Source organism: Mesoplodon densirostris, chromosome 1 (assembly GCF_025265405.1).
Source record: "Mesoplodon densirostris isolate mMesDen1 chromosome 1, mMesDen1 primary haplotype, whole genome shotgun sequence".
Lineage (NCBI taxonomy): Eukaryota > Metazoa > Chordata > Mammalia > Artiodactyla > Ziphiidae > Mesoplodon > Mesoplodon densirostris.
In genome coordinates this window covers 59,128,707-59,155,721 of record NC_082661.1, presented here as the reverse complement: position 1 = coordinate 59,155,721, position 27,015 = coordinate 59,128,707, and the positions used below count along the sequence as shown (strand labels likewise).

At 35.8% G+C, this 27,015-nt stretch overlaps 1 protein-coding gene across 2 annotated transcripts in view; it reads left to right on the top strand.

Annotated features, from left to right (window-relative positions):
* SLIT2 (slit guidance ligand 2) overlaps positions 1-27,015 on the top strand; it is a 405,484-nt gene that overhangs the window by 312,316 nt on the left and 66,153 nt on the right. For both annotated transcript variants that reach the window (XM_060103633.1, XM_060103629.1), the window contains 10 exons: positions 2,560-2,634; positions 4,218-4,361; positions 8,059-8,202; positions 9,750-9,916; positions 10,829-10,961; positions 14,113-14,181; positions 16,831-16,902; positions 17,604-17,675; positions 19,467-19,538; positions 22,273-22,436. In XM_060103633.1, coding sequence (XP_059959616.1) covers positions 2,560-2,634; positions 4,218-4,361; positions 8,059-8,202; positions 9,750-9,916; positions 10,829-10,961; positions 14,113-14,181; positions 16,831-16,902; positions 17,604-17,675; positions 19,467-19,538; positions 22,273-22,436 — 1,112 coding nt within the window. The remainder of the gene's footprint in view (positions 1-2,559; positions 2,635-4,217; positions 4,362-8,058; positions 8,203-9,749; positions 9,917-10,828; positions 10,962-14,112; positions 14,182-16,830; positions 16,903-17,603; positions 17,676-19,466; positions 19,539-22,272; positions 22,437-27,015) is intronic.

Below are 27,015 nucleotides of genomic sequence, written 5' to 3'. Positions count from 1 at the left end.
TGTTAATTATGAATTCAATCAGAGTCCTTTTTTTTTTATCAGCTATGCTACTTCACTGACTCACAAGTGGAAGGATTCAATGTTTACCAAGTATGAAGCACAAAGGATGTTTTTTTTCTGAACAATGTATATCATAGCAGGAAAAGCTAAAAAGACAGAGTGTAATCAGATCTATATTTATAACACTAACATAGGGCCTAGCACATACGAGGCTCTAAAATATGTTTGAATCATTTATAGATTCTGTGCCCATGTATGTTGGCCTTCACTGACTTTATTTATAAAAGTATGACATTTAATGTTAGTGTTTCTAAAAATCCAAGAAAAACCTAGTGAAACCTCATCATTTTTAGAACATCTTAGCAATGTTTATGTCTAGCACCATCTGGTATTTTTCATTAACTGCTTTGCAAAGTTGGTTGTCTTTTTGTGCATGTATAATTCTCTTGCCTTCATCTAGATTATAGCCCCTTGATGACAGAGATCGTGTTTTATAGTTTATCTCCCACAATGCCTATACTCATGCCCGTTACTTAATGGATTTTAAGCAACTTGAGTCATTAAAAATAATATAATGCTTTCAAAAAGATGGCAGAAACTCACTACCTAGTGGTTATAATGATGCTTTTTAAAATTTCTGTTAGTTCATGAAGCTATTTCATAGGTCCAGGACTTTAGAAATGCATGGAGACCATACAGTAAAAGCCATGAACTCTGTATTTACTATCATGTAGGGAGTTACATTCATTTCCAATAATACTACAAACAATAATTCAAATTTTATCTTCCAGCATGATAACACTTTAAATAAGTTTACTTGTCACTCAAGAATTTAGAAATTCATATCTAACTCATCTTTCAGCAAAGGTTGTGTGTGTTTTAAGAAATTAAGATTTTTTTTAATTATACCTTTAAAAATCAGTACTGGGAAGAAAATATTTGTAAAACATATATCATATATATATATATATATATATATATATATATATATATATATATATATATATATATATATATATATATATATATCTGCTCAGAGACTCATATCCAGAATACATAAGAGCTCTTACAACCCAACAATTAAAATGTACCTTACCCAGTTAAAAAGTGGTCAAATTATTTGTATGGACATTTCTCCAAAGAGATATACAAATGAGCAATAAGCACATGAAAAAATACCCAGTATCATTAGTCATGAAGAAAACGCAAATCAAAACCATAATGAGAAAAAAAAAAAACCATAATGAGGAAGCACTTCACATCCAGTGGAATGGCTTTTATAAAAGACAGTAACAGGTGAGAGAAATTGGGCCCCTCATACATTGCTGGTGGGAAGGTAAAACGATGCAGCACTTTTGAGAAACAGGCTCTTCCTCAAGGAGTTAAATATAGATTTACCATGTGACACAGCAATTTCACATCAACGTACATAACCAAGAGAATTGAAAACATACAGCCATACAAAATCTTGTATGCCAGTGTCTTAGCGGCATTATTTATAATGATTAAGAAGTGAAAGCAACTCAAATATCCATCAGCTGATGAATGGATAAACACATGTGGTATGTCCACACAATGGAATGTAATTTGGCCATAAAACAGAATGAGGTACTAATCTATGCTAAACGTGGAAGAACCTTGTAAATATTATGCCACGTGAAAAAAGACAGACACAAAAGGCCACATTTTGTGTGATCCCATTTATAAGAAATATTCAAAATAGGAAAATCCACAGAGACAGCAGGTAAATTAGTGGTTGCCGGGGATTGAGGCAGTGGGAGGCAGCAAACTGAGAATGACCGCTAATGGGTATGGGGTTTCTTTTTTGGATGATGAGTATGTTCTGGAATTAGGAAACAAAGACGGTTGCACAAGCTGGTGAATATTTTAAAAACCACTGAATTGGGGCTTCCCTGGTGGCGCAGTGGTTGAGAGTCCGCCTGCCAATGCAGGGGACACAGGTTCGTTCCTCGGTCTGGGAAGATCCCACATGCCGCAGAGCGGCTGGGCCCGTGAGCCATGGCCGCTGAGCCTGCGCGTCTGGAGCCTGTGCTCCGCAACGGGAGAGGCCACAACAGTGAGAGGCCCACGTACCGAAAAAATGAAAAATTAAAAAAAATAAAAATAAAAACCCACCGAATTGTACACTTTAAAAGGGTACATTGTGTGGTGTGTAAACTGTATATCAGTAAAGCTGTTGATACATATTTATGGAGAAGTGACTAGAAAAAAAATATCCTAAAGTGCTTTTGGAGGCAGGGATAATAGTGGAAAAACAAGTGTGAGAAACTTTGTTCTACAGATTACTGAATGAGAGTTGGTTTTGAATTTCGATGATTGGTTTTCTTCACTACATGCTTCTTAACATGTTTTATTTTGGTCATTAAACTATGGGATAAATTGGAAAAAATCTGTACTTCCCACAAATTTTCTGTGATATGTGTCCTATATTTTGCTTTAGGATATTCATTAAATACTGTTATAATTCTGTACGAGAAATAAAATTTAACCTCTTCCTGACTGTTGGGAATGAAACTTTTCTGTTTCTGTTTTCCCTAGACGCCTCAATAATAATGAATTTACAGTGTTAGAAGCTACAGGCATCTTCAAGAAACTTCCTCAATTACGTAAAATGTAAGCCGTATATTAACCATCTTTTAAAATATCTGTAGTGCTGTGTTTTCTTATACCTTTGCAGTTTTATTTAGATTTCTTAGGAAATTGGAAAATAGAAAATATTCAGAGACCTGTCTATACAGTGACTACCTGTGACATGAATTTAGGGTAAACTCTGAGAGGAACCTAAGTAATTGGCTCTTTCCTATATATTCCAGTGATGGCAACCATGTTTTCTGTAGCAGAACCCTAGCACCTTGCCTTAACTCAGACAGCTTGTTTGTTATGTGGCCACAGCAGGAATCCAGCAAACTAAGTGCATTAGAGATGAGTTCAGTAATGTTTTGTAACTTCCTTTACTGTTCCCCAAACCATGCTGTTATTTCTCTTTCAGCACATTCATGTCAACTGTTTGACTTTTTTCTTCATTAAACTTTCATTAGAAGATAGTCAAAATTAATGATTGGTAAACTGGCTTGATAGCTCATTTGTGTTACTACATGTCCGCAACTCATATTTTAAAATAAGTTTATAAGCTCAGCAGTTTCAACAACACTCAGACAGTAACCCTCCCCCACCCAAGGTGGATGGAAAGAGGGACAGGACAGAGTCCAAGAATGAGGGTCTGGGGAGCACCCTCCACATAACAGGAAACATCAGGAGAAGGAAAGAAGCATACTTCTGTGTTATCTGTGCTTTCATATATGTAACTGGTCCACAGTCACATAGGCTATAAGTGGCAGAGCAGACTGAAAGCATTTCCTGTGCACTTGACCCACATATTATACTGCTTCCCAAAGAGTTTCTAAGTTCTTAACTGTCCTCCTTTTTCACTGACGTTAACTGCTTTTTCTTTTTAGTTCTAAGATGCTTTTCAATTCAATACATATTTATTTAGCAGCTGCTATGTGCAGCGCTCTGAAAGGAATAAAACGGTACCTAAAAATGATCCTTGTTCTGTGGGCATCCCTGGTCTTGGAGTGAGCCTTGAGAAAGAGAGAGAACCTATAGGAAGATGTTACCTCAACTGGATGTTCTTGCCCTCTGGTCAAGCCTTAGTATTTTGTATGATACAAAATACTGGCAGTTAAGTTGGTTGTCTTGACATATTATTACATGAGAAGTTTAACTGGGAACAATCTCAGATTCAGATACATTTCTGATGCTATCTAAATACAAACATATTTTAGTCTTTCCTTCTTTTCTCTATCCAGTTGTCTTCTTTGAGTCACTAATTCATTCAACAGTTTTAATTGGGCACTTCTTTGAAAAATGTCTTAGTAAGTGTGGTGGCAAACATAAAAGTTTACAGAACTCAGTACCTGACCTCAAGAGTTTTATATCCCTGGGGGCCCTGGCAGATCATTGATCGGGCTGGTACTTTTCAGCATAGATATTTCTCCTTTGTATTATTATCACTTTGGCTTAATGGAATCAGGAAGTGGTGACTTTTCAGAGCCTTGGGAATGCCAGGCAGTGAAGAGCTTAGAGTTTTTGTGGAAGATGTTCGTTCAGTAGAAGAAAATGATCAGACATGTCTCAGTGCCCTTGTTGTTAGAAAGAAATTGTTTCAAATATTTGTTTCAACCATTTTTATTTAGAAACTTTAGCAACAATAAGATCACAGACATTGAAGAGGGAGCATTTGAAGGCGCAGCTGGTGTAAACGAAATACTTCTCACGAGTAATCGTTTGGAAAATGTTCAGCATAAGATGTTCAAGGGATTGGAAAGCCTCAAAACTTTGTAAGTATTCTTATTTGCATTGTGATTCTTCTACCACAGGATTGTAATTCCCAGGTCATTATATTCCTGGGAGAGGGAATAGCTCCTGCTTTTCTTCATCCCCACTATCTCTGCTCTGTCTCTGTCTCTCTATATCTGTCTTTGTATCTGTCTCTCTCTCTCTCTATCACACACACACACACACACACACACACACACATTTTGTAGAGGCAAATGTCCCTGGGGCTTCCCTGGTGGCACAGTGGTTAAGAATCTGCCTGCCAATTCAGGGGACATGGGTTTGAGCCCTGGTCCGGGAAGATCCCACAGGCCACGCACGGAGCAACTAAGCCCATGCGCCACAACTACTGAGCCTGCGTGCCACAACTACAGAAGCCCACATGCCTAGAGCACAAGCTCTGCAACAAGAGAAGCCACTGCAATGAGAAGACTGCACACTGCAACCAAAAGTAGGCCCTGCTTACTGCAACCAGAGAAAGCCCGCACAGCTACAAAGACCCAACGCAGGCAAAAATAAATAAATAAAATAAATTAATTTATTAAAAAAAAAAAAACAGTCCTTGACTCTGATACCTCTGACTTCAGTATGCTGCTTGCAAATGATCAAAAGATGCTCTCCTGGCTGTTGAATCCTCAACAAAAAAGATTATCTTTGCTCCAGTGCTTGTACAGATCTGACTCCTCTGTTCTTCCTCAGAACAATCATTCTCTTTCTTTTTCCTCAAATACCTCCACCTAATACTCTTTCTTGGCCCAAGGTCACTAGCTTCAGAACCCACTCCAACACCTGCAGCAGAATAAGCCTAGCTGGAGACTGCCTTCATCTGCCCCTGCAAAGTCTTAGTGAAAAAGAGAGAAACTGGCTGGTGGTATATCTTTTACTGTCTATTTCAAAGAAAACATGCTAAGCGTATGTCTGCTTACTCAGCAGTAGGGAGGTTGGGAAAAAGAAATCCTATATGTTTCCAGAAGGTTGTTGGCCAAGGAAGATAGGGCTTGAATTGACGAGTAAGGACAACACTTTGAGTTACTTGAATTTTCTTCTATGTGTATGCGTAGTTTTCATAATCTCTAAAGCATAAAATTATGTTTGACAAAAGTGGTGGCCTAAACATTGGAAGAGACACTAACGAAACTCTGAAGCCTTTGGAAGACATGAAGGAAATTATTTGTAACCAAGACACGCCCTTGGGAATTGCAGTGGAAAGAGGCCAAGCTCTACTGTCTCCCCCAAACCCTCACCCTGCCCCATGCAGCCACCAAGAGTCATGCGTGCCCAGGGCTTGAATTTCCCCAGCCAGCATTTCCCCAGCCAGCAGCATCCCCAATTCACATCCTACTCAAAAAAGCCCCTGCCCATGAAAGGAGAAATATGTTCTTTGAGCTTCCTGGGGTAGCCTGGAGCCGAACCATCCAACACAGCCAACCTGCCACCTGCTGACCGCTCCCATGGGCTAACTAGGAGTCCCTTCGAAATGCAAAATGTAATGCAAATATCCCTTTGGTCTTTTTATGGAGGAGATCCTGGGAGTGTAGAAAGCGGACAGAGAAGATATACCACAGGTGGTTATATCTACTCCTGCCCCTATTCCCCTCCCCCAAGCTGCCTCAGGTAACTCAACAAAACATAAATCCTGCAGCAGGCAAGAGCCTCCCTTCTTAAATAGTAGCCAAGTGACTGTTGCAACTAGAACCTTCTCCTTAAGGGGGCAGTGTGTGTCAGGATGGGGAGGGGAGGATGAGGGGTGAGACTGTAACTACCTACATTAGATAGCCTTGGGCTGCTGTAACAAGATAAGTGACTTAAGCAACAGGAATTTGTTTTGTCATTGTTCTGGAGGCTGGAAGTCCAAGATCAATGTGTTGAGAGGGTTGGTTTCTGGTGAGGACTCCTTTCTTGGCTTATAGATGGCTACCTTCTCGCTGTGTCCTTGCATGGCCTTTCCTCTGTGTGTGGGAAAAGAGAGCTCTGGTGCCCCTTCCTCTAAGGACACCAGTCCTATCAGATTAGGGCCCCACCCTTAGGGCCTCATTTCACCTTAACTACCTCCCTAAAGACCCTGTCTCCAAATACAGTCATATTGGGGGTTAGGGCTTAAGGGTATGAATTTTAGGGGGACACAGTTCTGTCCATAGCACCACTCCAAAGAGTTTATCAAAGTATTTTTTTCTGGCTAGGTTCAGTCACATGACTCTCTGTGAGACAAATTCTCTAAATTCAGCCTTCTCCTTTGTTATATTTCTAGCAATGTTTTTGTGCCTCTTGTGTTTTGGCACCTGAGACAGACACCCACTGACTCTCTACTTAATCCCACTGTACCTCAAGCAGCAAAACAGATCATTTAGACCAAGCTAGGAGTATTAAAAGGCCTTCTGTGGGTTTATTGGAACATAGCTATTGCTTTAAGTGGTCTCTTTCAGCTTGGAGCTATAAAAATTTTGACAAGACCCTCCTCACAGCCTATAGACTTCTCAATCCTTTAGGACTAGTAAACCTCTTAGTTCGTACATGTACATATTTCAGTGGGTCTTTGAACCCCCGATGTTGCAGGCAAAATGTGGTACATATGTGTGCTTGTGGATTTTTCCAGTGACGGAAAGCAAAGTTTTTTCGACTTTTCCCAGGAGTCCGTGACTCCAACAAGATTAAGACCAAATGTTCTTTACTATTTATGACAAATGATAGTACTGATAGGACTACTTTTCTGTTGTGCATTTGTTTCCTAACATAAAACGATGCCTTGATAAGAAGGTCATTATCCTTTCTTGTTATCTGCGAGTTAGCAGAATGCAACAGCTGATATTTCTTATTTATTATAGGACAATCTAGAATTTTAAAGGAATGCTTTGTTGTTCTTTTTGCAGTCTTCTATCAGGGTGCTCAACCCATGTCTAGAAGCATTAAGGAAAATATTAACTTTTCAGAAATTCTGAATAAAGTTTATAGCAACTGTTCATCTTTACGTGGGAGTTTAAGAAGCTTTTCATTCCTTTTCTAAGCCCCACAAATAAACATTTTGGGGAAAGAATTGAGAAACAGCTAAAATTTTAGCACTGATGAAGAAATGACAAAAGTGTTAATCCTGTTAATGGCAATGACTAAAGAAAAAATGGTCAGAATTTTTTTCAAGAGAAATTTTATTGTGAACAACTGGGGTCTCTTAAAGTATTACCTCCTTTTAAGTCTAAACTCAAAACAAATAATTTGTTCAGGCTTTGTGGAAGCTCAGTCAAGTTTGCCTCCTCCAGCCCGTGTTGACATTGACTTGACTGTGAGTTCCTGAGATGCCCTCAATTCTTCATTTTCGCTGGTGCTGAGGCTCATGAGTTTTTGTAACTGAATGTTATCACTGACAACTCTAAGCATTTTATTCTAGCACAAGGTTCTTACTATAGTCGGCTCTCCATATCCACGTGTTCTGCATCTGCAGATTCAAGCATCCGTGGTTAATCTGGAACCCATGGATATGGAGGGCCACAGATTTTGGTATACAAAGGAGGTCCTGAAACGAATCTCCCAGGGATACCAAGGGATGACTTGTACATATCTACAGCAATTCCTAATGACAGGAGAACATTCAGAAAGCAGGAATGAATGCTACACATTTGCAAACAGGGGTTGTTTCAGTCTTAAGATAGGCAAAATTGATTGCCTGATATTTAATCTCCATAATTATGTTGTATTTTTTTCCCTCAGGATGTTGAGAAGTAATCGTATAAGCTGCGTAGGGAACGACAGTTTCACAGGACTCAGTTCTGTGCGTTTGCTTTCTTTATATGATAATCAAATTACTACAATTGCACCAGGGGCTTTTGATACTCTCCATTCTTTATCTACTCTGTAAGTATGAAAAGTAGTCTTCATTTATGTATTAATTGAGCCAGTGTATTATATTTATTACTTTTATTGATAAGATTTTAATGCATTACTAAGCATTCCATAAAAATGAGATCAAAGACTCAGACTTTTTTTAAAAAGGACAAATTTGTTCATGTTAAACTTATTTTAATTTTTCTATAAACATTGCCGACTATCCTATACTAAAATTTAACAAAAATCATGGTATTTTTCAGTCATTTGTTTTTATAACAATGTGATGTGGCTTAATTTATAAATGGTAATCTTATAATTTGATTGAGAATTATTTTATTCTTTTACAAATAAAAGAAATGTAGATTTGTTTTTCCCAGTTCTCTCACATTGGAGTCTTCACAATATAAGTATTATAAAAACAGAGTTGTTATTGCCAACAAACTGTACTCAAAAGGATCATTCACAATGACAGGAGATATATTAGGATGACCAGACCAACAATAAAAGGTCATCAGAGGGCATTTACTGTGATATTAAGAAGATATTAAAGAAATAGGCTGAGCCTATCAAGAGCACATTTTATGTAGACAGTTGGAGCATAAAGAATATTTGTAGGTCTACAGATAGAACTAAGAAAGTGTCAGAAAACAAACAAACTTTCCAAGTGTTTCAGGCCCCTTGTATGTCAGTATTTAAAAAGCAGTGTTTGAAATGATAAACCTTATAACTGATATGGCTTCCTGGTAATGGTGGCATCTAAAAATACTAATTTAACTGAAAAGGTAGTTAGAAGGAAAAGAATCATGTTCAACATAGCTCAAGTCCCTGAAGAAATAATTTGAGGGAAGCATCCATCCATCAGTAAGGTACTTAATCCTCTTTCCACATAAAATGTGACATTTTCCATCAAGTGACTAATTTGTGCATATTAAAGATGGCATGTTTATAAATAATGGGATTGTCAATAGGTTTGTGCTGAAGTGGTGAGATGCCAAAAGTATTGAGATTTGTAGAAGTGAGTTCATTTTTATAACTGGCATTTAATCAACTCAGCTGTCAGTTCAGATGGGAAACCTATTCTCTGGAGCAAATAAGAGATGGAAATCTTGAAATGACAAATTAATGAAATAGCTGTTGTCAGGTTAAACTCAATAATATAAGGTAATCAGCCTTCATCTTTATATTAAATTACTGCATTATCAGTGTAGGGAAGTTTGACAGTAAGTCAGATCTCTGACAAGTTTAAATTATCTCTAAATGAGATATCTATCAGAATTCACTGCCTAAACCCTGAATTGCCACCTTCACTTTATTTTTCATATGAAATTATTTGAAGAATTCTTATATGAAAATATTGTTCTTATTTTTTAAGTTCCAAACATAGATATTTCAGTCAAAGAACGCATCCCATATGTTGTGTGTGATTGAGCATGAATTGGGGGTGGGGTGAATACAAAAACTAAGAAGGAATCATTCCAACAGATACAGTATGGGAAAATGGTAGCATGGGGTTTTCAGAAGTCAGAAAGCGAACCTCTAAACTGAACTCTGCATTGTTTGCATGTGGTGCTTAGAAACCTCTTGGCCAATCCTTTTAATTGTAACTGCTACCTGGCTTGGTTGGGAGAATGGCTCAGGAAGAAAAGAATTGTAACAGGAAATCCTCGATGTCAGAAACCCTACTTCCTCAAAGAAATCCCCATCCAGGATGTTGCCATTCAAGACTTCACTTGTGATGATGGTAAGAAAGCCTGGCCAGGTCTTTGACCACCAGACACACTCTGGTGATTGTTCTGATGCTGTGGTGCATAATTAGACAGTACGTCATAGTTCAGGCAATGAATAGTTATTATGCATTTTTTGCTTTGTTTTTGTTGTTTTGTTTTGTTTTAGCAACAGGACACTTACTTGCTCAGACTGTACTCTCACATCTAGCTCTACTTGGTTTGTGTTTCTGAATGTTTTAGAAGATTTTCTAATTTCCAACTTGTGGTTGATACTATTTAAATAGCTTCATTTTTGTTTTTCTTTACTATTCTAAACATCTCTTTTAGTAACTGCCATTTAACTACCAATGATAAAAGCAACTGACTCATAAAATAGAAATTCTAATAAACCTAACAAGAATAATAGTTTTCACTTTTTAGTACTCTCTGTATATCATCACATTTAATTCTCATAATAACCCTGTAATGTAGGTAGAACATAGGTTCTATAATTGTTGGCAATAAATGAAGAGCTCATTTGAGCCGTATACTTTCAAATGAGGGGCCCATATACTTTTTGCTAACCATGTAAAACTAATCTGTCCCTTTATGTCTCTTCATGTCTGTCTCTTTTCAATTTCTCCATAACTCAGTTTACATATTCTAATTAAAAGTATAATTTGTATAAACAACTGAACAAAGAACACAACATTATAATCGTATTGATAATACAAACTGTGAATTGTTTTCTGGAATTCTTCCCTAGGCAGTCTGAAAAGAGACCTGCACAGAATGTATGGTGTTGATTTGTAAATACTTAATGTCCTATACATAAGTCATCATATGGCTGAAGACTCTTGTGTTTGTTAAGCTAAAGGCATAAAATCCCTTCTAGCATCTTCAAAGCCACAACTGTGGGTTTTCCTGTATTTCTTTTGGCAATTTAGGAAATGATGACAATAGCTGTTCCCCACTCTCTCGCTGTCCTACGGAGTGTACCTGCTTGGATACGGTGGTGCGATGTAGCAACAAAGCCTTGAAGGTCTTGCCCAAAGGTATTCCAAGAGATGTCACTGAATTGTAAGTAGAGCTTGTCTTTACCTTTCCTGAAGGATTAATATTTCACACACCAAGGGAAATGGAGACCAAACAAAAATCTTTTGAGTCTTCTTTGCAAATTACATTAATTCTGTGGGCCATTAATTAGTATCATGGAAAACCCTAAGCAAATAATATAAAAGCTAGTTCAGGTCCGCTTGAGAAAGGCTGGTTGTGTGTTTCTCTTTGTTTTTCACTGTAGGATTTCTCAGAGCCTTTATTATGCTAGTGTGCAGTGTGAGCTCCAAGAGAGTATGTAAACTCTAAGGTAGTTCCCATACTTAGTTGTCTCCATAGCCCTTTTCTCATGGAGTATCTTGCAATGCTCATGTTCCATCAAATGCACCTTGAGAAATGCTATGTATTTAGTTTTTCTACGGTGGCTGGGATATTTCATATGATTGATTATTCTTTACCATGTGTCCCCTTGGAGAATATCTCACACAGGGGATACATAAATACGTGGGGTGTGGAAGGAGCTGACATAATCTTTACCCTTAAAAGGAGATACTGCCCTTTGGACTTGAATTAGAGTCCCTTAGATCATAAAGGGCATGGGGCCAATTATCCCTAACATTTTCAGAACTGATATTTACAAATTACATAGCCAATATAGACATATAAAGATACTAAGCACCAAGCACACTTCCTTAGCTGCCTTATGCTTTATATGTGGAATGGAATAAACCTCAGCATTAGCTGCTTTAACAATGGTGCATGCAGACTCCATTTCATTCCTTTATCTGTATACGAAGAACCATGGACAAATGCTTGATAGGCGATTGACATGCGATTGAGTCATTTTGCCTCTGTTTATTTTTTTCTGTGTGAAACCATGTATCATAAATGTAATTCATGCAGATGTTTACCTGTAATTCATGCACAAATGTACAAGTATTGCAAACGAGCAGATGTGATAAACCTTTGGCAACCTGGAACATAGGCAATGAGGTTCAAGAAAATGTCACTTCAGTTATCAAGGCACTTATATTCAAATCATGTGCAGTTCTATGAATTCTAATTTGGTCCTGAATGGATACTTTAAGAAAAAGTGTGTGACCTTCCCTCTTGAAGCTGAACTGTTGTATAGGGCTCAGTTTCTCTCTTTTGTTACCAATCACAGTTGTTAGTTATCTGTAAGCACTGCTTTATGTGTGTGTGTGATTAAATTCTTAATTCTTATTTTGATATGTATTTATTTCAGAAGATTACTCTCCATCCAGTGTTGGGAAGATAGATGCCTATAGAGTATTCTATATGCAAAATACTGATTATAGCAACACCTCAGCCAAGGGCATAATACCCAGCATAACATTTAGATCACCTTTGATGCTAAATCCCTCCTTCTACCATTTTAACTGACCCATGCCTTTGTCCTTTTACCTGATTCCCATCAAATAATTTTAAATGTCTTTTAATTTCCTTGTTAAATTACCTCTGAGAACCTGCTTGATTCATTTGTCTATGTCATCTATGTGTTTCTTCTGTCAGATAGTTGAGTCTTCAATCTATTCCTCTACAAATTATTAAAAAGTAATTCTTTTTTTAAAGAAAATACATTTTAGAGATGAGGAAAACATTAACTCATCTCCTGTGAATTCTAGCTTTACCTCCCCAAGAGCTTATTCTTAGAAGCATACCAAGTCAGCAGGATCCCTCTCTCCAGTAACATATATGCATGTATTAGAAAATTTCCATGTGCATATTATATTAAATTATTAAAGAATTTGGCAAATATAAGTATGTAGTGGTGGACAGTTTTGAACAAATGGTATCCATTATTTTTAATCAGTTCCATATAGTTTCTCTCTTAGATTGTTTTACTTGTAAGCATTCATAGTGCACATTCTGAACCTTTTTAGCTTTGTGTTAAGATGCTTTTTAGAGTAAAGGAAAAGTGCTGAAGTACATGGGATTATGCTTCCCTCTAGTGGTACCAAGAAATGCTTAGCTAGAGAAAAGAGGGGAGAGAAGTTGAAACATGAAGTCAGAAAATTTGAATAAGCATAAGAAGTCATAAAAAGCCTGACTCTTAATCACATATTCATTACATATTTTGATAACTTGTGCCTTTTATGTAACTTTTTTCATTTTGAAGTATTTGAAATAGATAGCTATCTTAGGCAGTTTCTCAGCTACTTCTATATCCAGCAAAAATACAAACCTCAACCTCAGATATGGAGATAGGCCACAGCCCTGGGGCAGGGTGGGCAACATGCCCAATGTGGCAGAATTGTTTGTGGGCACATCTATAACCAGATGGCCCAAGTTGCTGAAAGACATTTTTACCCATCACCGTCTACATTCTGGGAAAGAACAGCCTTGGGAGGAGATGAAATTATTTTTCTTTTTGTGACATCATGGATATACCTTTAAGCATTCATTTACTTCTGTGTCTTGACTGTTAGCCCAAAGACTTTTTATTTTCTGATCATTCTGCTGACTCTAATCAGAAAGGGAAATTTTACTTACATGTAGTTATTTGCTTATCACTGTATTGTTACTGTGCTATACTTGTGCACTTGATAAATGTTGTGATTTTCTATGAAACCTTCTAAAATTAATATTACCAAGCAGATGTACAAGGGTAGAACTGTTTCTAAGATTTTTTTAACTGAAATCTAATTACATTCAAATTCCCAAATATATCCTTTGAATCATCCGTTGTTATTTACTAAGTGTGTTGATACAAAGTAAGGCAGCAAAGATTGGTCTTGCTGGTGGTAGCAACTTCCTGCCAGTAGTGAATGCATTTCATGGTGTTGTTTCCACATAAACACAGGTGAACTGAAGACTGACTTAAAATATAGGCGATTGAATGACCCTTCTTTCTGACACACAAATGGTTGGATACATGCCTTGCCTTCTTAGATAAACCACAAAGAACCGGACTCACCAGTCTCTCCTTGGTTTTATAATTTAGCCTAAGTAATCCACAAAAGAATTCTACTGGATTGGACAACTGTGGTTTTTTTACTTCTCTTAAATAGCAGTCCTAGCTGGGAACATGACATCTTAAAGCTGAAATTTCCAAGTGTTTCCTTGCTTCAATTGAGAGTGAAATATTGTTCAACTATTTGAGGATTCACTATTGTTACTTTTTAAAAAAATAATATTGTTTCTTTGTTTTCAGGTATCTGGATGGAAACCAGTTTACACTGGTTCCTAAGGAACTCTCTAACTACAAGCATTTAACACTTATGTGAGTAATGTATTTTTCTGTCTTTGACTTCTTATTTTATTTCATGAAAATGGGGATAGCAAGGGACAGAAGATTTAGTGAACCTTTCAGATAATATAAATCATCTTCAGTTAGATGCTTCCCTTCTTGCTCACTGTGGTTCTGGATCACTAGCCACATTTTCATTGAATATCAATCAGGCAATGGTGCATCTTAGAAAAAGGTCCTCCTCTATTCAAAGTACAAATACAATGAAGTCTAAGTATCAGAGAATTATAGAAAGGCAGTAAGTTGCATACTTCTACTGAAGATGAATATGAGCTATTTTATGACAATCCAAGGAAAAAAAATGGAAAACAATGTTTTTACTCTCGACTTTAAATAAAACAGAGTAGATAGTAATAGCTTTACTGAGAATATATTATAAATATAGTTTATTAGGCTTGATTTTCTTATTTAATACACTATGAATTAACAAATGGGCTTCCAGTATTAAAATTTATTTTATAAAATCCATATTTACTCATATAGTATTTAAGTAAATTTGACAAAGATACTGACATTCTGAGTATAAATGTCAAAACATTGAATTGTTTTTACCAGTTTGATGTCCTCCTAAAGTAGCATCTCTCTTTCATTATGTAAACAATTTTTACAATCTTTAAGTTGTAAATACAAGGTTATAGGTAAACATACAAACATTTCATTTCAATCTAGTTATGCACACTATATTTTTAAAAAGATATAATCTTACTATATATAATGTCACACTTAGAGTAGCCTTGTTGGTAATTTATAAAACTTGTCACAAAACAAAAAAGTCAGCAACGATAATGGATATAAAGGGAAATACTTTATCTTTACATCTATCTGATTTTAGAGTAAATATGCTGTCTTATATTTCCAATGTTCCTAGAAAAAAGCGGGTTTGTTCCTAATTAGTGAATTCTAGAAACCTAGGTAGCAGAAAATGTTATGTTTCTCATTGTGAACTTTACCCTAAGCACGTGGAGGCTGTTGATCCTTTTCAGCTTTCCTTAAATGTATGTGAAAACCAAACACTTTGTAGGAAGTGTATAGAACTGCTCAAATGACAAATGATTAAATTAAGCAAAAAGAACATCCTCTAAGATATCTTGTTCTGCCTCTAGTTATTTATTTAATAGCAGCAAGAACTGATTACATACATTTGTTCTGTTAAATAAACCATTAAATTGTTGCCATTTCCAAAGGGTCACTTCAGCAGAATTGGGTCATTTGTGAGACAGCATGTGATTATTTAAAACCAGTTTGGAAATGAAAAATGAGAATTTATAGATCCAGAAATGGTTTTACCAGTGACTTATTATACAACTCTAGGCAAGTAACTTCTGCTAGTATCGATGTACTTATTTTTTAAAATTTAGCCATAGTACTTCAGCAACTAAGAAGATGGATTATAAAGCTCCTATAACATTCCTACCATTTTCACAATTTCATTGGTCCATTTTACTGATACTTTGGTATTTTAATAAGGGAATGTGGATAATCTTCAGCAGCTTTTCTGAACCTTGCATTTCTTCATATATTTTGCTTCAGAAAAATATAGTGAACATAAATACACACAGAGACATAGATGAACATAAATTATGACCCATAATCTTCCATTTATTCATGAATCTTCCTTTAGTCATATATTTGGCATTTTGCTTTAGATAAAAATTAGTGAATATTCACTAATATGTGTATCACATTGTCATATATATGTGAGTGAATGTATGTATATATTTACTAAATTTTTTCTAAAGCAAAATACAAAACATATATAATATGTCACTATATAGATGTTATTATATATTAAAATACATTATACATTACAGTATTATATTTATAATATGTATTATGTATCATTATATTATATATATCATGTATATATTATATGTAATAAAAATAAGATCAAGTTCACTGAACATAAATTACAACCTGTAGTACAAATTACACTTATAAATACCCATTTAGCATTGATAAAAAATCCACATCTCTCTCATTTACTTATCATTTATTAAACAGACATTTACTAAGGACCATCTAGGTGCCAGTGACTTTGCCACAGGCAAAGTTTTTAATTATGGTGTTGTTTTTAAAGAAGACATTGTAATGTAACTAAATGAGGGATTCTTTCAGTTATCCAGTTTGAATATTTGTATGTGACAGTGAAAATAAAGTATGTGTAACTGATGGAACTTTCAAGAACAAAGGTTTATTTCTCACCTATCAAATGTGTCTGTTGTGAATGGCCTCCACGTGTCTTTGCCCTGGGACCAGGCAATGGGTACAGCCTCTCTGTGGAATATAGGAGCCTTGCAGATGTGGGAGCAAAGGGATATGAGAAGAGTCTCAGCTCTAAAGCTTCTGCTCTGAAGTGAAACCAGCGCTGGTGCCCACACTTCACTGGCCAAAGCAAGGCACATGGTCACTTCTAATTTCAGCAGGCTTCGGCATGAATAATTATGAATAACATTACAGTCTACCCCAGAGGATTACCCAATGTTTTGTTATTTTCAGATAAAAGCTGAGTCCTAACAATGCTGCTATAACTGTGAGCAAGAAGAACCTTTTCTTTCTAAGAATCTCTAATATGTCAATTTCTATGGTAACAGTAGACTCCATTTCTTTCTTTTTCTCTTTTAGAGACTTAAGTAACAACCGAATAAGCACCCTTTCTAATCAGAGCTTCAGCAACATGACTCAGCTCCTCACCTTGTGAGTAGGAAGTATGGTACTAAGTTAATTCCTTAACTCACTGGACATTCCTGGTAAACAAGACAGAGTTTCTGCCCTCAAGGAATGTTAATATTGTTGGGAGAAACAGACAAATAAAAACCTCAGTAAACAAATACAGATAGTATAAAAAGTGTTGGGGGGCTTCCCTGGTGGCTCAGTGGTTGAGAGTCCGCCTGCCGATGCAGGGGATGCGGGTTCGTGCCCTGGTCCAGGAAGATCCCACATGCCGCAGAGCGGCTGGGCCTGTGAGCCATGGCCGCTGAGCCTGCGCGTCCGGAGCCTGTGCTCCGCAACGGGAGAGGCCACAACAGTGAGAGGCCCGTGTACTGCAAAAGAAAAAAAAAAAAGTGTTGGGTTCTATAAAAGAAACAAAGAATAATTTGTATTGGTGGCAGGTTTGGGAGAGATCCTTAAGACAGACTTTCAGAGGAAGTCACCTTAGGAAGGACACAGTTGAGGCAACAGCAACAGTAGTGGTAGGAAGCATTCTAGACTATATTTTAGAAATAAATATGTTGTGTTGGCGAAGCAGCACAAAGATTGAAAGGATATTATGCGTCAATATTCTCAATTTATAAGATGCTAAAGTAACACTTTTCTTAACTGCTTTATTTTTTAAAATGACATTTGGCCATTTGGGGATACTTGAGTAAAACAAATTGGCTTACGTGTGCTTTCAGAATTCTTAGTTACAACCGTTTGAGATGCATTCCTCCTCGAACCTTCGATGGATTGAAGTCTCTTCGATTACTGTAAGCATCTTATGTTTAACAAAATACTTCTTTTCTCAGGCATCTGGATTTTGGGTTGTCTCTTTAATGATTTAACTGCTTTGTTTATTTTGGGGTATTTTGGGTTATATAAATTCAGATTTACTAAAAATTTGGAAATGGGAAAATTCTATCTTACGGTATCAATTCTCAACAGCTTTTACTTGGACAACATAATTTTCTCTTTTGTAACATGTTGTCGCTGGGGTGACTTATTTGATAATATATGATATTAAGATGTAGTTTTATATAGATCTAATAATTTTGCAAGAAATTTAGGAAATTTTAATTTCATTAAAAGTTATATAATGCAACACAACATATTTTTACTATACAAAATTTATCTTAAAGTACATGAAATAAAATGTGGTCCTCAATCCCAATCCTCTCCCCAGAATTGACAGTTAAACAGTTCAATGTTCTCTTCTGGTCCTTTTTTATGTTTGTTTTTATGTATTGATATATGTATGCCTACAGCTGTATAACTTAAAAACCATAAATAGGGTTTTTCTTAGTCTGTCATTGGCTATTTTTATTTAACAATATGCTTTAGACTTTAGACTTTCCATTCCATCATATGTAATATTCCTTAACTCTTTAACTGGTAAAGAGGGTTCCATAGAATGAAGGGACCATAAATTATTTAAGCATCCTCATCTTTACTATCATTTGGTTTGATTCCAAATTTTCATTATTCTATACAGTGCTGGAATGAACATTCTATACATCCATCTTACTGTCAAGCATATTAGGAGAATACCAAAAGTAGTCATCTTGTTGTCCCCCAAAACAACTTACAATTTATTTTCCACCAATGCTATTTTAACAGAGTACTTATTTCAAAGCACTCTTGTAAATATTAAGTATTATTAATCCTTTCATTTTTGTCATATGACAGATGGAACATTATTTTCCATTCCTCTTTTAATTTGCAATTCCAATTACTAGAACATTTGAGTATATTTTGTTTATTGAGCATTTGTATTTCTTATTCTATGAGCCTGATTGTATCAATTCCCATTTTCTGTGGTTTCTTTGTCTTTTCCTTATTAACATAGCTGCCTTTATGCACTTGACTCTAAGTTTGCAGGTCTTTTTATAGCTTACATATGTTGCAGATATTTCCTATTCTGTTTTTTATATGTAATCTTTTTTTAATTGAAATATAGTTGATTTACAATGTTGTGTTAGTTTCTGGTTGCAGCAAAGTGATTTGGTTATATATGTGTGTATGTGTATACATATATATATATATGTATACACATACACACATATATACATATATGTATATATTTTTTCAGACTCTTTTCCCTTATAGTTTATTACAAGATATTGAATATAGTTCCCTGTGCTATGCAGTAGGACCTTATTGTTTTGTAATCTTTTATATTATGGATATATTTTACATTGTCAAAAATTTATCACTCTTTTCCATTATGATTTCTGAGTTTTAGAATATAGTGCTTTAAAAAGCCTTCCATATTCCATATTTATAAAACGGAGCTCGTCTATATTTTAATACACTTTCAGTTTTATTTTTACATTTAACTCTTCGATCTAGAATTAACTTTATGCATATGATGTGAAGAAGGAACTAACATTTTGCTTCCCCAAATAGATACCCAGTTGTGTAAAGACTATTTATTGAATACACCATATTTTCTACACTAATTTTAAAAGCTTGTTATAAACTAAAGTCTCATATATGCATGGGGATTTTTCTGAACTCCCTGAAATAATAGGAAATTTAATTTTGCTTTTTCTTGCTTTTAGTTCTTTACATGGAAATGACATTTCGGTTGTGCCTGAAGGTGCTTTCAACGATCTTTCTGCATTATCACACCTGTGAGTATCTAGTTCATGAATGTGGGTTTAGGGTCAAACTCTCCCTGGCAAGTGAGTTTGGAACAAATGATCCTCTGCCACCATTTTTATTGTCACATCATAAAATGTGATTGGTTCCATCTTTAAAGAAGATGTAAAGATTTTCAATCTAGATATGGTGCCTTCTACAAAATAGCCTTAATTTATCCTTTTGGCCCTAACTCCCCATTAGTTGAGCTCTCTTTGCTTTCAAAAATGTCTCTTCTTACAAACATGGCTCCCCAACTTCCTAGCCTATGCCTTTTCTTTAATGTTCTCTGATTCTAAATATCAGCTCCCCTTCAATTCAGTCTGCCCAAACCCTGCTTCTCCAAGTCATATCCCAAATATCACCTCCTCAAGGAAGCATATCCTGATTTGCTCAAACTGGATTCATTTATTTAGCAAATATTACTCAGCAGTGACTATGGCACCATGCAGAAATAAATTAGACAAAGTTTAAGACATTATGGTGTGGGAGAGGGAAACAGCCAAATCCTCATATTGGCTGAAATTTTTTTCCTTTGCATTCTCTCTCATAGCAGGCTGTTTGTACCTCCATATTTCTTGGAAGTACAATAAAACAATTTAATAATGAGGTCCAAAGCACACAACTGGGTTAAATTCCATTGTTCCATTATTTTTAGCTGTAGTGTTAAGGCCTTGGCAAATTGGAAGGAAGTTCAGAGAACAGCCCTAGAATCCAAAGCCTTCTTAGGTCAGGCTGAGTTTGGCATCACCTGGTGACAGTTATCTGCTTCAGCTTAAATATCAATATCAGTTGGCCCTTGGTGGTTCTCCAGAAGAAGTTACTTGCCATATTTTTTCTTGGATTTGCCCTCCTCTTCAAGTCTACCAAACTCCAGAAGATAAGAAGTTTAGAAAATTGAGAGAAGGGGATGGGCAGAGAATAGGAGCCATTAGTCAATCATGCTACATCTGAATTTCCCTTATAGGGGCTGTGTTATCAGTGTAGGTTTTTGTCAATGGGACTGCTGCTGTCAATATCCCTTCCATTCTAGGTACCTGGAGGCAAGACCTCCATTTTTTCATGTGTGAGCCCCTGCTCCAACCTCAAATTTGACATCAGGTCCACTTCTCTACAAACTCCATGGAAATCACTCGCCTGAGATCCCATGTAAATGAGACCCCTGGCTCAGGGGTGCAGGACTGTGGCACTGCGGCAGGGAATGCCGCCTAGAGAAGGAAGTGGCTGTTCAACTAGTGTTAGGGTGATGAATCAGAAAAGTCTACGTGGGAAAGGTGCTGCTTGAGCTAAGTAGGATTGTCCTTTATATGACCATCCTCCCCAACAGGGAGAGCAATTTGGATCTTCTTTGTCATGCATCCTATTTGTCATGTATTTCATTTTATGCAATTGTCTTTTACACCCCAGACCAGAGAGAGCTATGCTCCATTCACAGTTTTTACTGTTTCTCCTGGCGTAGTAAGGACTTAGCAAATGTCAGTAGAGATGAGATCAAATGACTCAAAAACATCATTTTCCTCATTTTTAATTTAAAAGAAAGGTTTGAATCTGACATACATATGAGCATAACATTTACTTCACTCCAATTCTTGGCTAGAGTTTGACATTAAAACAGCTGCAATATAAAGTATTACGGTTTTGTAAGTATATTTTGAAAGTCTCTTCATAAGAGAATAATTTTGCTTAGACTATATACCTAGAAACATTACTAATCTGAAGTTAATTATAAATCAGAATTAAATGCTACTTTATGCACACACTACTTGTGCCCAAGTTTGGCAAATTTGTGAATCCATTGGTTAATGTCTCTGGCCTCAGTTTTTTAATCTGTAAAATGGGTTGTTACTAATGTTGATCTCATGGAGTTTCTATTTAGGATAAAATGAGGTATTTCATATAAATGTCTTAGCACAATTCCTGTATATCATAATGATACAATAAATAGCTAGCATTTATAATCAAGCATTATCTTGATTACTTTTCCTATCACTACAACTGCTTATGTGAGTAGGAACCAAAGTTCTAAAATGAAAAACTTTAAAGGGACAAACGTCCAATGGAATTCCAAATCAGCTCTGGGGAACTAGCTTTATGCGTCTTTATTATTTTACGCCCTTCCTTATCTTCTTGCGTTTTACTGGTTCTTTACCCTGAAACATCCTTTCCAACCTTTTCCACATACTTAAAACTAAATATCTAAAAGCTCAGACTTCTTAAACCACCAGTCTCCTAGAAGAGTTACCCTCTGTTCATAGTTATCTTGTAAATTCTTCTGCTATACCACTTCTAATGAAAATTACTTGTATGTATGAGTCTATGTTAATCACCTTTGCAGAAGGAGTTTTTTGGGGTTAAAAATAATGTATTATTTATATTCGGGTCCCCAGAACCTGGCATAATGATTGGGTTCTAAGTAAATCATTGGTGAATGAAGGAAGTGTTAATGTGCATTTGGGGTGTGCTTGCACGCAGTATAAAACTGTCTGAAAATACAAGGAGAATTTGTAAAGCCAGGTAAGTGTTAACACTGGTGACAACTCACTAAATCACAGTTGCACATAATTCAGGAAAATGGGGAATCCCCAATGCCTCCATTTTCTTCTAAATTTTTATCAATAAATGTATAGGGATTTTCTACTGAGTATCACCATAAATTATGGTCCCTTAGGAAATAATAACGGTGCTTCCATACTTGTGTGTGTGTGCTTTTGTTGTGTTGTTTTACAGAGCAATTGGAGCCAACCCTCTTTACTGTGATTGTAACATGCAGTGGTTATCCGACTGGGTAAAGTCGGAATACAAAGAACCAGGAATTGCTCGCTGTGCTGGTCCTGGAGAAATGGCAGATAAACTATTACTCACAACTCCCTCCAAAAAATTTACATGTCAAGGTATAGTTCTTAACCAGTTGTACTTCTGTAAATAAAACTTCACCGTATTAATTTAAAAGAAAAAAGAAAACCATGGGCTGCTAGATTTCATGGGTATAGCTGAAAAACTCCAATAAATAATTACTGTTTCTTCCCATACTTGGAGAAGACAGAGCAGTTACATGAGGAGCCCAAGGAAAGAATTTATTTTGAAATAAATCACAGAAATAATCCATTGGAAATGACTAAGTTTTCTTTAAAATGTATGGAGAAATGAAGAGTACACAATTTCTGGAAATTCCTCTCATAACGTCTAACAAGTGAAATATTTTGCTTTTGCTTTGTCTGAATGTGTACCCTGCTCCTAGGGCTGCCAGGGCCCTGTGGCTTCCTGATTCCAGGTAAGGAGAAACGAGCCCTCCCCAGTGTTCAGGCCAGACCTTCCGACTCACCTCCTGTGCTTCACTCTTCCTATGTTGATGGTGCTGTTTCTTGCTTGTTTGGATCCTTTTCTTTTCCCTTTGTTTTATGTACTTGTGAATTCTATACAGTGGCTTAGTAACTAATATTTTCTTCTCTTATTACAGAAGTAATCTATGCCCAACATAGAAAATCTAAAGAATAAGAAAATGTAAACAATAAGAAACTAAAGATCTAAATCTAATAATTAATGACAATACCAAAAGATAATCACTATTAAACTTGTTTTGTATATCTTTCCACTTTTTCTAGTCAAATATATGGATTTAAGTTTCTTACCAAAAATAAGGTAGAAGGTTACTATAATCCTTAATTTTTGATGTTTCAAGAGGGCCACTTTTAATTATTAGATGGAGGAGAGAAATTCTTAAAAATTCTAAATGTGTAAGCAGCAAATGCTTATTAAACTTGTTTTATGGGTAAAACTAAACCTTGGGTATTGTGGAGCATAGAGAAAGTTGCAGACCTACCTGAAAAGATAAGATTTCAACACTTGATCATGTAGATGGGAAAACATATCTAAGTAGGTAATAGTGTGCAGTGTATCACAGAATGAAGACCAGCCTGGTTTCACCTGGGCTAAATTCCAGCTTCAATTTTCAATAGCTATGTAACTTTAGTTTACTAGCTTAACCAGCCTGTGGCTCAGATTCCTCGTCTGTAGGCAGAGGTGATGATAATACATACCAGAAAGGGTTTTTTTTAAGATTAGATGAGATATTATAAGTGGAATCTTAAAAAAGAAAAGAAAAGAAAAGAAAATGTCGTTTTCACAGAAACAGAGAATAGAAGAGTAGTTTCCAGGGGCCAGGGGAGAGGGAAAATGGGGAGATGTTGGTGAAAGGGTACAACCTTTCAGTTATAAGGACAATAAGTTCTGAGGATCTAATGTACAGCATGGTGACAATAGTTAATAATATGGTACTGGATACTTAAAAGTTTCTGAGAGTAAATCTTAAGCATTCTCCACCTCCCACACACAGAAGTTAACTATGTGAGGTGATGGATGTATATTATCTTGCTCTTGTTAATCACTACACAGTTTATATGTATATCAAATCATCAGGTTATACATTTTAAGTACATACAATTATATTTGTCAAATATTTTTCAATAAAGTTGGGGGAAAATGATTCATTTATTTAATATATATAAAACATGCTTACTGCCTTACACACAATAAGCTCTCAGTATAGGTTAGCTGCCATTTTTATTATTATAACATTTCAAAACACCAGCAAAAATATGATGTGGGACAGCATGCCATGTTCTGTTGGTGAAAGAAGGAATTTTCAAAAACTATATTCCCTCCTCCAAACATTTTAAAGTGGTCATCTGATGTTATTTCATAGTTATAAATGGTTACAGGAGATGTAATCCACAGTGCATTGTAAATATTGATATCTTAAAACAACACTCTTCCATTATTCTTTTAAATGTATTTGGTGGAATCTAAATATCACAGCCAATTTTAAAAGAAACAAAAACAAGATCCTCAATATTTTATGTTGCTCTTTTTCCTCGAACTTCGATTTTTCTCCTTGAATTTCTATTTCCAGTACCTCAGAGAACTGTATCATTCTTCACTACCAAAAATATGTATATGATTTGAATATTTAAAATTTCCTACCACTAAAGATCTATGAGTTTTTAAATTTTTATTAGAATTGTCAATAATGCTTAAAGCAACACTAATTGCAACAGCATAATTATTTATCAATATGCTAATATATTCAAAATTGAAATGAAAATTTTATTGGAAATGCCTCTCTGGGATTATGTGCATTGATTGCAAGAGGCTTTGCAAATAACCAGTGTTTTTAATTATTCTTTTGTAACCTCAGATGCTTCCTTGGGGCAGTGCCCCATGGTAAATTTCTGGTGGGCTGAGAAGTATATCATTTTTTTGTAAGGTGGAGATGATTGTCAAAGGGGAGATAGGGGAGGAGAAACTGGCATAAAAACTTATTTGTAGGCATATTATTGGGCAGATTGATTCTGGAAAGAGTATATAGACAAGTTGAGCAACTGCAGACTGATTCTGTTACACTCTCTGTACCCAGGGATACTCACACTCCACTTTGAAAAATGCTGGTGTTTATCTTCAATTCTTAAAGCTTAGAGTTCCATGAAGATATTTCTTTTTTTTTTTTAATTTTTTAAAAATTTATTTATTTATTTATTTATTTTGGGCTGTGTTGGGTCTTCATTGCTGTGCATAGGCTTTTCTCTAGTTGCAGCGAGCGGGGGCTACTCTTAGGTGTGGTGCGTGGGCTTCTCACTGGGGTGGCTTCTCTTGTTGTGGAGCACGGACTCTAGGTGCACAGGCTTCAGTAGTTGTGACACGTGGGCTCAGTAGTTGTGGCTCGTGGGCTCTAGAGCTCAGGCTCAGTAGTTGTGGCACACAGGCTTAGTTGCTCTGCGGCATATGGGATCTCCCCGGACCAGGGTTTGAACCCGTGTCCCCTGCATTGGCAGGTGAATTCTTAACCACTGTGCTACCAGGGAAGTCCCCACATTAATTTGTTAAATGTTCCCAGAAGGCCAGTGAATACAACATACATACATATATGCATAAATGTCTGTTTAACTCAAGATTTGTCTAATTGATTTGACCTTTTCTTCATTAATAGTATCTTTTGTTCTTAGTATAGCATGAATGGAAATATGCTTTGGTCTGGATAAGTGTAGCCTGATATATCTTTCTGCAGTGATAGAAATGTTCCATACCTGTGCTATCCAATATGGTAGCCACTAGCCACATGTGGTTCTTTAAATGTAGCTAAGGCAACTGCAGAAATGATTTTTTTTAATTGTATTTAAATTTAAACTTAGATAGACATATGTAGCTAGTGGCTACCATATTGCATAGTGCTGTTGTTACAGGGCTCAGATGAAGAAATCCTGTCAGAGAGCGGCTGTGAAAGGTTTCTTACAAGAGTGTCTAAGCCAGTTGTTTGGATAAGCAGGCAAGTGTGAGGACTTGAGCTACAGGTGGGTGGAACTGCAGGAGCCCAGCTGTGATATAGGAAAATGCTGGAACTGTGACAGTTTATTTAATATTCACTGACTCATCAAATTAACAAATCACACATATTTCAAGGTACATCCTAAACTACATAGCAGACAGCATAGGTGTAAGCCAGCTGGCAAGAACTGTAGACATTCAGAACTCAACAAATTTAGTGTAATTGCACGTAGCAAACTTTAAGATTTACTCAGTTCTTCTATAACTTAACATAATTTTAGAGAGATAGCAAACTTTGAAACTCATAATGTTCTTTGCCAACATTTCTCGATATTTTTCAGAATATTGTGAACCACTCTCATATTCTTTGCTAGAAATATTTACTCATAATAAATGGATTGGTAAAGACAAAGTATTCTAATACATTCATTAAAATAATTAATTCTGGGAAATCTACTGAGTACTGTGTTTTTGAGTTTACATGCTTTATGAGCTTGAAAGCAGTAAAATTATGCTTCTTTAAATATTTTATAATTTGAGGGTTTTATATTTTAATTTAACTTTTGTGCCAGTTTTAATGTGTTTTATTTATTCATGAAAATCATGTAAGTACATACTCCTAATATTAAAGTTTGTAAATATGTAATTTCAAATAATTACAGCAGGAAGATGAATATTCTTTATTTGAAAACATGTTTATGTAGCTATATTTAAATACAACTTAAATATTTTCTCTGCTAGAAAAGAAAATAATATTATTTTGACTAATTAATTCTTTCAATACAATATTTATCTTACATTTTTCAGAGTATTTTCTCTGTAGTATAATCTCATAGTTACAGTGCACAACAGAAATAAATGAACTGAATGAAATAGATTATCAGAGTATATTTAATTAATACCCAGATTAGGGCATTCTTGAATGGGAAGCAGATGGTCATGACTTGTTGTTATAACCCAAATGTCCTGTCTTCATTTTTTAAATATCAGATGATATTAGAATGCTCAAGCAGAAAATGAAGGGTTTTGCCCTCTCCAGGTTTTCATTGAAAACGTGAGCATGGAATGTAGAATATTGTTAATTTCTAATATTCCCTATATTGGTTCAGGAAGCTTTAGCTATGCAGGCTACTAAATTGTTCACTTCTAATT